This window comes from Podarcis liolepis, assembly GCF_965112155.1.
Source record: "Podarcis liolepis genome assembly, chromosome: 7".
NCBI lineage: Eukaryota > Metazoa > Chordata > Lepidosauria > Squamata > Lacertidae > Podarcis > Podarcis liolepis.
The window spans coordinates 84,743,466-84,756,021 of NC_139561.1; the positions used below are offsets into that span (position 1 = coordinate 84,743,466).

Genomic DNA, 12,556 nt, shown 5'->3' on the forward strand with positions numbered 1-12,556 from the left:
CAGATACAGGAGTCTTCTTGTATGCCCCAATCTCCTGAGCATCTGCCTGGACACAGAATAGCTGGAGCTGATGAATCTTGCTCTGCTCCAGCTAAGCAATGTTTTAAGTCCTTACTCCTGCAGTAAAGGTAAAGGGACCCCTGACCATTAGGTCCAGTCGTGGCCGACTCTGGGGTTGCGGCGCTCATCTTGCTTTATTGGCCGAGGGAGCTTCCGGGTCATGTGGCCAGCAGGACTAAGCCGCTTCTGGAGAACCAGAGCAGTACAGGAAAACGCCGTTTACCTTCCCGCCAGAGTGGTACCTATTTATCTACTTGCACTTTGACATGCTTTCGAACTGCTAGGTTGGCAAGAGCAGGGACCGAGCAACGGGAGCTCACCCCGTGGTGGGGATTCGAACCGCCAACCTTCTGATCTGCAAACCCTAGGCTCTGTGGTTTAACTCGCAGCACCACCCTCTATATTTCTAGGCCCTATAATTGTGGAGTTGGGACTCCAAGGATCCCCTCGTCCAACCCCCTGCAATGCAGGAATACACAGCTGTGCCATACGGGGATCAAACATGCAACCCTGGCGTTATCATCACCCCATTCTAACCAACTGAGCTATCCAGGCAGTGGCAATATTTTCCTTTTTTGTGGGGGGAGGATTTACAAAAAAAAGCAAAAAACGAAACAGGCTTGTTTATTTCAGAATGCACTTTTAAAACATGCATCAGAGATAAGCACGTGAGCAGGACCCCACCTTTCTGATGGCAGGAAGAAGTTTCAGAGGAGTTTAAAATAAAATAAAAACTTAAGCTTGCATATGAGTATTACTACGTCACGAGGAATTCACTCTGCCATCTTTTCCTTTGGCTTCCTGACAGTTCTACCTTTCTTACACCAGAGGGTGCTAGTCCGGTAGATTATTGCTTTTATTAGAAAGGGAAGGTAGGAAAGCTCTACACCTTGCCTGCTGATCTCTTCCTCAAACTGCTTTCCTGGCGTCTCTCGTCTGGCAAGTAAGCACCCCGCCCCCTTTTACTTCCTTCCCTCGGAACTGCGCAAGTGCACAATGTGTCCCCAGCTTCAGAGGCATCAATTCCTTTGCAAAGGGTCAGGGCTCATTGCTCCAATCCCTAATCTCTTCTCAGACCTATTTGCCCAAACGCTAACAAGCAAAAAAAACACACCAAACAACTGCAGTGCCCAATAGGCTTGGAAGCAAAAGTTTAAGGATGAATGTGGATGCGTAACGCATTTGGGTGGAGGGAGAACTAGCAAAGCTGTTGTGCAGCCAGGCGATGAAATTGCAGCGTCTCTCCAAGCTTTTGGGAAAGCCAGAGACAAAAAAACAAAGTTTCTTCTGAAGCTCATAGTTTAACCTGCAGAGTCCTCTCATTCTACACCAAAATATAATCTCAGTATGCACAATTCCTTTCCCTTCCTCTCCCATTGATAAATCATGCTGGAAGATTTTGAGGGCTCAGGCCTCTCTCTTTTTTTTTTTTTTTTTTTTTGCTTACGTCACTCTGTAAAAGCACATTGTCACCCAACGGCAATACATAAATAAGAAGGATGTTGTGCAGAGACCCAAGCCAGCCTCGGCACACTTTTCAATTCACAACACCGCTCATTTGGCGTCCGCTTTGCTGGCAAAATGTGACTGCGACATGGGGCAAGAACGCAGATTGTGCTTTGGACCCCCTTCCCCCAAAGAGACTGAGAGAAGCCACGTGATGAATGCAGCTTTTCATTTAATAGAAGACAGTTTCAACAAAAATAAAACTCCACACACACACGAAACAGAAATGACAAACTTTAGCCAAAAATAAAAAATAAAAAAAAATGGGGGAGGGAGGAAAAGGAACACAAGATCAAACTGGCGCCATCTTCTTTTCTGTAAATGTAGTGTTAACGCAGCAAAAACTCCATGTGTGTCTGTGTGTCAGGGTGTGTGTGTGTGTGAGAGAGAGAGAGAGAGAGAAAAGGAATCATGGTCAAGCAGATGGTGGGCACACAAAGTTTTTGTTTTTCTCCCTCCTGCCTCTCCAGCCTGAATTTCCATGCAGCAAAAGTGCCCTCTCAAGCTCCCTGATAAGATTTTTATTGCACTTAAGAAAAATAATAATAAAGTAAAAAGCATAAAGTTCTATTTCTACCCAACAGCTGCCACCCTCCCCCCCACCCCACATTTTCAGAGGGTGTTGCGGCGGAGAAAACGGTTCCTCTGCTAAGTCTGTACAAAAAAGAGAGAGATTCCTTTTCGCTTCCGTTTCGGGGTTAGTACCGCAAATCTCCTGCGGAGATCTCGTTCCGTGTCAACAGGAGGAAAGTAGTCCATCGCGTAGGGAGAATGAGGCGTGTTCCTTTTTCTTCCTTTCCTGCTAGCAACCAGGGTTAGAGTCGAGTGATCCCAGCGGGATTTCGTGAGAAAAGAAGGTAAGGGCCCAAAGAAAGGGCCTACTCTTCCCGCCGCACCTAGGCTCGGAACAAAAAAAGACGGCCCCTTGTTTTTACACCTGTCGTCCTACAACACAGACTTCCCCATGCAAAGGGGCTGGTTGCCCCGCCTCTCGTCCTACTGGCGACATACGAAAGCATCAGTCCTGGTTTCCCATCTTGACAGGCAAGCTTCTTCTGTTTTGGAAGAAACCTTGCCTATCGGAGCTAATCTCTGAGGCCATTTGAACCTGGTCTTTGCGGAGCTTCTCGTAATATCCTTTGGGATCTCTTCCGCTGGGTCTCAATGCACCACCGGAGGGGGGGGGCAGGGGGAGGGACTGCACTGTTGGCTCCACCGGCTTCCCCCGCAATCCCAGGTATTTTTTTGGCTGCAAAAAAGTCCTTCCCTGAGAAATAAAATAATCAACCCCCACCCACCCTCTAGCAATACGCTTTCTGCAGCAACCCACCTCCTCCCCGCTTTCGGCCGGCCAGGAGACCCACAAAGCCTGGAGCATTTCCTCTGTGGAGCAAAACTTGGGAGAGCAGTTCGCGTTTCAACTGGTGGTGCGTTTGCCCCCCTTTCTCAAGGAAATCGAAGTTCCAGGGAGTGGGATAGGGGTGCTGTTGTGAGGGATTCGACCTCCTTCTACAAAAGTAGTGATTTTGGACCCCGCAAGGCCCTGGTGATAGCAAGATAACACTCTTATCACTGCAGCTGGGTCCTTGTCCACAGCTGATGTACGCACAGGAACTGTGGGAAAGCCTACAACTTTTTGAAGAACAAATTAACAATAAAAGATGAAAACTGCCCCCCAAATCAGCAGCATCCTAAGAAGTTTCTCACGTCAGTTTTATCGCATGGGGTGAACAAAACAGGGGGGGGGGAGAGAAGAGAACCACCCTGCCCTCTTCATAAACGTGCCATTTATGTAGTTTTACGGTCAGTTAAAATATTCGCTACTTCAACAGTCAAGCCATACACAGTATCACCCCCATCGTCCAAAAGTTCGGCACGGTATGGCTTGAAGAACAAATCTTGATAGGAGAGATGCGAGGAGTTTGCCTCGTTCTCTCTGCAGAAGGAGAGGAGAAGCCGGATCAGTCGAAGCCACCGCATTCCTCTTATTGGTGGGCAGTGGGCAAAGGTTGCCCATCAATGCACAAGAAGGCATCACACACACACACACACACACACACACACACACACACACCGGGGCGCTCTCTCTCTCTCTCTCTCTCTCTCAGCTTACTTCAAACAACTTCACCAGGGAAAAGCAGCTTCTTGGTGGCTTCCCGATTTGGTGCACTCTGCAAATTGGGAGGAAGCAGAGATCCTTTTCCTTTTTTTAAGGTGGTTGGAGGTTAAAAGGCGGGAGGAAAAACTGTTCCCATTCTGTTCAACAGACACCGAAGAAAAGACAAACAAACAAGGAGACGCAAGTAAGGGAGGGCGGTGGGTGGGGAAAGAGAAACTGGAAAATAAAAATAAATAGTAGTCTGTGCTGCGGGTTAAACAGCCTCAATAGTCTTGCTCGGCAAGGGAGCTACAGCATTACGGCGCTCTCAGCCAGCGCGACCCAGGAGAGGCCTGCTCCTCCCCAAGCATTCGTGGAAAACTGGACCTACTGGGACCTGCGGCGCTCGCGACACACACAAAGCAAGCACACAGGGCCCTGTTCATCTGTAGTGTTCGCCCTTTTCCTTTTAAAGTTTCCCAGTTAGACTGGAGAGAGGCGGTGCCAACGACCCGAGTCCGCGAAACAGCCTCTCTGCCTTGTGAAATCACTTGCAAGGGGCATCCCCTTGCAAAAGGAAAAAACGAAACAAAAACATTGTTGAGTTTCCCCCCCTCCTGGCAAGAGTTCCAGGGAGACACACCAAAGCAGCAAGAGATGTCAAGAGTTCGCCCTGAAGGAAGCTCTTCTCCTGGGTCAAGGTCTCCTCGGCTCTTCTGTTTCCTGAATCCTGACCCCCCCCCCCAAAACAGAACATCTTTTATCAGAGGGAAGACTTCGAGAATGAGAAAAGGGGTGGCGGCGGCAGGGGAAATGGTCACAGTTGGAAATGGATGCCGTTCGGGGGAACGGGACGGGCGGCGCTTGTCACGTTGCCTCTGTGTGGCAGTCAGGGGGGCGGTGGTGGTGTTGTTTTCGGAATCACATGGTGAAGGGAGGAGGTAAAGCTAGGCAGGTGCTTCCCCAAAGAGACCCCATTGGATGCGGAATGGCCCAGAACTGAAAGAGAGAGAAAAGGAGAAGGTGGGGAGGGAAGCAAGAAAGAGGTTCGGGAGACCAGAGTGGGAGGGCAACGCAAGCAGATATAGACCCATATCTAATTATAAAATCACCGGCTTCTTACCGACTCATGAAAATGGCACAGTGCTAAATTTTCAATGTACCTGCCTTGAAAAGGGGTGGTGGTGTTTGAAAGCCTTAAAGAAAATTTCATTACAATTCTCTTCAGCCCCCTTCCATTCTTAACTTAATAATAATAATAATAATAATAATAATAATAATAATAATACTAATAATAATAATAATTTATTTATACCCCGCCCATCTGGCTGGGTTTCCCCAGCCACTCTGGGCGGCTTCCAAAAGAATATTAAAATACTGTAATACATCAAACATTAAAAGCTTCCCTAAACAGGGCTGCCTTCAGATGTCTTCTAAAAGTCTGGTAGTTGTTGTTCTCTTTGACATCTGGTGGGAGGGCGTTCCACTACCGAGAAGGCCCTCTGCCTGGTTCCCTGTAACTTGGCTTCTCGCAGTGAGGGAACCGCCAGAAGACCCTCGGTGCTGGACCTCAGTGTCCGGGCAGAATGATGGAGGTGGAGACGCTCCTTCAGGTATACTGGACCGAGGCCGTTTAGGGCTTTAAAGGTCAGCACCAACACTTTGAATTGTGCTCAGAAACGTACTGGGAGCCAATGTAGGTCTTTCAAGACCGGTGTTATATGGTCTCGGCGGCCGTTCCCAGTCACCAGTCTGGCTGCATTCTGGATTAGTTGCAGTTTCCGAGTCACCTTCAAAGGTAGCCCCACGTAGAGCGCATTGCAGTAGTCCAAGTGGGAGATAACCAGAGCATGCACCACTCTGGCGAGGCAGTCCGCAGGCAGATAGGGTCTCAGCCTACGTACCAGATGGAGCTGGTAAACAGCTGCCCTGGATACAGATTTAACCTGTGCCTCCATGGACAGCTGTGAGTCCAAAATGACTCCCAGGCTGCGCACCTGGTCCTTCAGGGGCACAGTTACCCCATTCAGGACATTCAGGTTACTCCCTTCAATTTGTCCCGGGATGTTAGCACCACGCTGACTGCTTCTGCTTCCCCATCCAGCAATATATTGAATAATAAGCATGTATTTCAGGTTATCCCCATCTAGAAATACCACTACTCTAACAGTAGCTCAAGTATCCTGCCCTCCCCATTCTCAGCCCTCACAAACACTTCCCTCCTCCTCTTGCTGTGCTGTATTATATACGTTTTGGGTAAATATATATAATATATACATTTTAGGTAAATATATTTACCTGAACACCACCCAGATTTCTTTCTAACTCCATGAGATTGAGAAGCTTGACTAGATAGGCACACCAAGCTTGAATTTTCAAAATGCTCAGGTCAGTCACCAGATTCTGCTAAAGCAGTGTTTCCCAAACTTGGGTCTGCAGCTGTTTTTGGACTACAATTCCCATCATCCCTGACCTGCTAGCTAGGGATGATGGGAGCTGTAGTCCAAAAGCCCAATTTTGGGAAAACCTGTGCTAAAGCTTACTTACTTAGAAAGTGAAAATCTCACTGAAGCCAGCGGGACCTGATTCCTGCTTAAGTGTATTCAGGATTAATGCTTTCTAGGTGACATTCTGCTGGTGCAGCAATGCAGGGAGGAAGAGCTCCTGCCCCAACCCCATGTTATCCTTCCTGGAGCCCCCTCTTTTAGCAGACAGCATATTCCCTCTGCCCATTTTGACACGCAACTCCCTTACCTAAAGCGTCACATTGGCTCCTGCCCCATCTCTAGGCTTGCTTCCAAAAGTAATTCCTCCAGCTCCTTCTCGTTCTTGGAACAGTTTAGCTCTGGAAAGCAGAGTGGAAAGGCAGAGAGTCAGCCAGGTCCTCGCCCTGCTCCCAAGGGGTGTCTAAACCTGGCCTTTGCTTCTGCGTTCAAAATACCTGTGAAATCCATAGTCACCTGCCTTTTAGGAGGCAAGACTGAGCCCCCCCCCCCCCCGGTTTCATTCCTTGACACAATAAGAGTAGGGTCTGTTTGATACCCTATATAAACGCCCCTCCCAGAATGCAAAGTGTGCTCTCTCTCTCTCTATGTGCTTACCATGTTCTACAGAGCAACTGGCCATTTTCCCATCATGCCCTGAGGGAGCATCTGGTAGTGCATGAACAAACTCCATCCTTAGTCCGTTGGGCAGCAGAGAGCTGTGAACAGCGCTCTCACACGGCCCAGAGTTCATCTTTTCTGCCCCCGAAACAGGGCTTGGTGTGGAGGGAGGGGTTTCTGAGCCAGCCGCCCTCTCGGGAACAGCCTCAGTCGCTTGTCCGTCTGAGCATTCAGTCTTTGCTGGCTGAGCCTGCGGGGCTGGAGGGTCTCTGGGCTTTGGCGGAGAAGCCTGTGGAGGAAGAGGGCTCCCCTCTTGCCGCGTATCGGCGCCCCCTGGCGCTGCCTTCTCCGGCAGGCTCTCCACCCGCGTAACGACAAATATTTTGTGGCCTCGCCCAGGGCTGGAGACCGCAATCCTCCTCTCGTTCCCGGGAGAGCTGGCCTGGGCTGGAGGCCCACTGGTGACTCCCAATCGAGATTCACATTTTATTTCTTCCGTAGTGTTCAAGGGGGGCAGCACCCTGCTTTCGGGGCTAAGGACACCGCTGGTCTTTGGGGGGGAAGGTGGCTTGGGCAAGTCGCCCGCGTGATCAGGGCTGCTGAGCTTCTGAGGCGACGGCGGGAGAGCCTTCATCACCAGCTTCTCATCCTCTTCTTCGTCTGTGTCCGAATCGGAGTCTGAGGACTCGTCGTCGCCACCAGCTCTCTTGTCGGCCTCCCCATTCTCCTGGGAGGGCGGCACCTCCCTGATTTCCTCCCCCTCTTCCGGCGTGGGCGCCATGTCGCCGTTCTGCCCCTCGTCCTCCACCGGCCCCTCCTCGAGGGGCTCCGTGATGGTGATTTCGGGCATGGAGGCGGACTGCTGGAGCTGCTGCTCCTTCTCCTCCTTCTCTTTGGCAAGGACAAAGTTGCGCTTGCAGCCGTTCTGGATCTCCGTCAAGAGGGCCTTCTGCGTCTCGATAAAGCTCTTCACCTGCAAAAGGGAGAAAGGCGGGTGCGTGAGCGGCACAGCAGCTGAAAGGCACAGGGGCACCATTTATTGTAAAGCTGGGGTACGCAAAACATTTTTCAGCCTGAGGGGCCCACAGCCTCCTGGACAACTTTCGGGGGGGGGGAGGCAAAGTTGGCAAAGCAAGGAATTTTATCTTTCAATGCCAGGTTAGTTTCCCCACATATTCATGCACCTCCTCTCTATCTTCGCAGGGGGTTGGACTCGATGGCCCTTGTGGTCTATTCCAACTCTATGATTCTATGATTCCATGCAAGCAAGTATTGTCTTTTTTATATATATATAAATATTTATTAAAGTTTTCACAATATTACATAATGAAAAAGAAAAAAAAGAAAAAATAGGAAATAAAAAACAGTTAAAAATAATTCCATCTTTACATCACTTATCTTTCATTTACTTGTTTCCCGGACCTCCTCATACCTCCCTTTTTTGTATTCCAGTTCAATTTATTAGTTCAGCAATTCCTTTCCCTCCTTATTATCCTGATCTTTAATCTTAATATATTATAACATTAAATTTTTACCTATTAAAAATCCAATTTTTCCATATTCTTTTAAACCATTACAGCTAGAAACCACTTAACCTCAATCCAACATCATTCTAACATTCCTTAATTTTGCAATATTTCTGTAAATAGTCTTTAAATTTCCTCCAATCTTCTTCCACCGACTCTTCTCCCTGGTCTCGGATTCTGCCAGTCATTTCCGCCAATTCCATGTAGTCCATCAAGCAAGCAAGTTTTGTCAGAGCTCAAGGACATTTTCCAGCTTAGGCAAAACATCCCAGGAGGAAAGGAAATGGGGCCACTAGGGAATAGGCTGGGAGGGTTGTGTGTGGTAGAGGGAGAGTGGCATGGGGCAGACAGAAAGGCTTGGGGCCCAAGAGTCTGAGGGTCCCAACCACCGTTGTAAGGGAAGCTGACACAGAGCCTGAAGGTGGGCGTTTGATGAGTTCGGCCTTGCCTGCTTGAGCTCAGATGCTGCGTGGGTTGGATGGAATCAGAGAGCTTTTATGCTGGACGGAATCAAAAGACCACTGTGGCCCCAGACAAATTACACACACACAGAAGCCTCTTGCAAAGTATGGACCTTCATAGGCAATGCAGGGGGAGGAGAAAACACACATTTGAACGCTCATCAAACATCATAGATTGTAGAATTGGAAGGGATCCCGAAGGTCCTCTAGCCCAACCCTCCTCAACGCAGGAATCTCAACTAAGACATCCACAAGAGATGGCCATCCAACCTCTGCATGAAAACTCCCAATGAAGGAGAGTCCGTTCCACAGTCGGACAGCGCTTACTGCCAGAAAGTTCTTCCTGATTTTGCTGATGTGCCTCTTTTCTCCCTGCGGCAAGTTTCAATGGTGGGGATGCATCTCTCGTGGGCCTCTCTGTGGCTACAACTGCCTCATCGAGTGCACACCTGGGAGTAGCTGAGAGACGTCGGACTGACAGATCTGCATTTTCCTAACTTGCAGGTGTACTTTTGACAATAGTCAATTACTTACTCCAGATATCCCTTGCCCAACAGTACCGTGACAGACCACAGGAAGCTGGTCTGGCTATCGGTGTGCCTAGATCAGTATCGCCCGCACTGACTAGCAGCAGCTCTCGCCAGGGTTCCAGGCAGAGTCTCTCCCATCTCCACATGGGAGACACTGGAGGCTGCACCTGGACTCCTCCGCGTGCAAATCATGCGCTCTGCCACTGCGCCACAGCTCTTCCACACGGGGAAGGCCTTCCACAAGTGGGAAGGGACAAAGAGAAGCCAAATGCCTGACACAAGTGGAGTTTTTCTACCTGCCTACAGCACACCTGTGACAGTGCCAGGCACTGGGCCTCTATTTTTCTGGAGCGGAAGGTTTATCGGAGAGGCAGCAGGCTTACCTGGCTGGCTGCGCTGGCACACGCCACGTGCGGAGCCAAAGCTACGCCAGCAAAACCGACCTATAGCAACGGAAACGTGAGACGGTGGGTATCGTGTGGCTCGGACAAAGGCTTTTGCTCCCTGACAGGCGGAATCATGTTACTGCCTCGCGACACAGAAAGCTTTTACAACGCGGCATTTCAAATGAAGGCAGCTCAGTAGCAACAGCAGTGTGCTGTCAGAGAGGGATGCTTGTGGGGCCTGGAAATATACATCGCTGGGAACAGGAGACAGCTGCCCACACGAAGGCATTTGCCACAAGCTCCCAAGCAGCTATTTAGACACCTGTAGACGTCAAGAGTGTTTATGTGTTTGGTCGTGAGGTGCCAGGAAAGCACATGGCTAAGCCATTCTGTTTCCATGCAGAGAACACTGCTGAGTAAATGCTAAGGTGTGTGGCTTCCGCCCTTTATAAAATACCCTGTTCCATCTTCATACCATCTCCTGCTCCCAGCCAAACTCCTCCCCCCCCCCCACTTTTTCAAAAGACCCTTTTTGCTTCTGCTTTGATGTTTCTATCCCAACCTGTCTTAGTGGGACTCAGGGTGGTGTACACAAAATCACCCCATTTCGTGCAAGGCTGAGAGCCTTGACCCACAACAGCCTAAAAAGCGAGTTCTGGGCATTTAAGGAGGATGTTGACAAGCTGGAATATGTGCAGAGGAGGGCAACCAAGATGATCAAGGGTCTGGAAGCCAAGCCTGATGAGGAACGGTTGTGGGAATTGGGTATGTTTAGCCTGGGAAAGAGTAGGCTGAGAGGAGATAGGACAGCCATCTTCAAATATCTAAATGGAATATCTCATGGAGGATGGAGCAAGCTTGTTTTCTCCCACTCCAGAGGGTAGGATTTGAACCAACGGATTCAACGTTAAAAGGAAGGAGATTCCTACTAAACATCCAGAAAAAACTTTTTGACAGTAAAAGCTGTTTGAGAGCGGAACGGACTCCCTTGGAAGGCTGTGAACTCTCCTTCCTTGGAGGTTTTTAAGCAGAGGTTGACCCTTGGGATCCCTTCCAACTCTACAGTTTTGTGGGCTAGGTGTGGACTGAAGGCTCCAGGGGCACCCCTGGTGGTTCCAGCACTCCCTGCATGCCTAATATGAGCAGAAAATCAAACTAGGCCATCTCAGGAGGGTTTTGACTTTCCCAGCCGCTTCCTTCGGTCTGCAACAGAAGCACAGCACAGACTCACCGATTCCTTTTTGGGCTCCCTGTCGAGGTCCAGCCTGAGCAGCGAGTGATTGACTTTCAGGGCTAAAGACAAGGCCATCAACCCTCCGGTCTTGATTTCGTTCTCCCGAAGGTCCAGCCGAAGCAGCCGGGGACTCTCCGCGATGAATTCCGCCACTGCCACAGCGCCTGGGCACCAAGAGACACAGCCAGTGAGTCCACGCGAAGGCAGGGGCTGAACCTGTGGCGGCTGCTCTGCCCTCGGAAAAGACAGAGAGCTGCCTGAGCACCCGGGGAGGCTGCGTAGCCTGGCTTACCCTCACACGTCAGCTTGGTCGACGCCAAGCCCAATCTCAGCACTGAGCGGTTGCTGATGAGCCCGTTCTTCAAGTTGCGGACACCTTCATTGCCGATGGGGTTGTGTCCCAGATTCAGGGTCTCCAGGCTCTGAGTGTGAGGCTGGAGATGTAAACAGGAAATGTTGGTTTGTTGCTCGTTTACTGAATGCCTCTGGGGGCTTAGTCCACTTCAAGGCAGCTCACAATGGCTCAATTTGCACACAGCACTGACCCAAACCAGGGATCAGCCCCGTCCAGTGAGTCTGCAAGCTCCCGGAGAGGAGACCGCAGTTGCTTTGTCCCTCCTCTGGTCCTGTTACTACTGCGAGCTATGCCACGGTTTGAGGATTAGCATGTTGTCTAAACCTGAGCTCACGCTTTGTCTCCTTCAGGCAAACCATGAACTGTAAATCAAGAAACACACCTTGGTAATGACCTTGTGGTCTGTCTGGAGTGAGACGAACAATGAGTCGAGCTTTGAAAGACACGCTAAGACAAACAACGGCTTAGCTCCCAGCAACAGAATCAAACAGAGAACCGAGGAGGCTGCAACTGCCTGTCCAGAAACCCACATGCTCACCTGTTCACACAAAGTCATGGTTTCACTTAGCCTCACCCGTGAACCGGGCCTGTGGTCTAAAGACACAATTCACACAACAGATTTTTTAATTGATAATGGCAGCAGCATGGACATGAGACCCACCATACAGAATTCCTGCATACATACAGAGCTCTTTTAAGAGGAACGGCTGTTCTAACAATGAAGGCCTTATGTGTAGAAGGTACAGCCCAAAATGAGTAGTTTTTAAAACCCACATACAAGTTTGGGGGCCAAATGCACCTCTGTGGGAAGGGCTTTCCACAATCTGGGTTTTGAGTCACTCTGTCCTCAGGTCTGCTGGTGCTCACATGGCCCGAGAATTTGCAAGGCTCTCTGTGCAGGATTCTGGCCACCCAAGTGGGAAATAAACTCCGTGTTTCGTAAGAGAACTGGCAACTGGCTGAAGTTTAACCCCCATTCAGCAGGGACCTCACCCTTCCTCCCTACTCCCAAATCCACAGCTGTGAGGAGGGTAGAAGGCAGACCCACTGAAACCCAAAGCAGGTCCAACATACAAGAGAGTTGTATGAAATATTTTCTGTCTCTTAACTACAGCCAATCCAATTCACCAGGTGATGAGAAAGGGACAAAACGTTCTCTCCACACACTTGCAGCTAAAAGCAAACATTAGCCGTTCCTTGGAGGAAAATCCTTGAGCCCCCAAGCCATTTTAGTTGTCCTGTTCAGCACCTATTCTGGGAAGGGCTGCAGCTCTGTGATAAGAGCACCAGCCTTGC

At 49.8% G+C, this 12,556-nt stretch overlaps 1 protein-coding gene across 2 annotated transcripts in view; it reads right to left on the reverse strand.

Moving 5' to 3' along the window:
* Positions 1 to 1,720: 1,720 nt before the first annotated feature.
* Positions 1,721 to 12,556, reverse strand: part of PPP1R37 (protein phosphatase 1 regulatory subunit 37) — a 52,255-nt gene continuing 41,419 nt past the window's right edge. The window contains exons 9-13 of one of the 2 annotated variants that reach the window (XM_083515782.1): positions 11,198 to 11,339; positions 10,903 to 11,069; positions 6,766 to 7,741; positions 6,419 to 6,509; positions 1,721 to 4,663 (exon numbers count right to left, since the gene is read on the reverse strand). In XM_083515782.1, coding sequence (XP_083371908.1) covers positions 6,427 to 6,509; positions 6,766 to 7,741; positions 10,903 to 11,069; positions 11,198 to 11,339 — 1,368 coding nt within the window. In that variant the 3' untranslated portion in view covers positions 1,721 to 4,663; positions 6,419 to 6,426. The remainder of the gene's footprint in view (positions 4,664 to 6,418; positions 6,510 to 6,765; positions 7,742 to 10,902; positions 11,070 to 11,197; positions 11,340 to 12,556) is intronic. The other variant, XM_083515781.1, reaches the window with a different exon arrangement.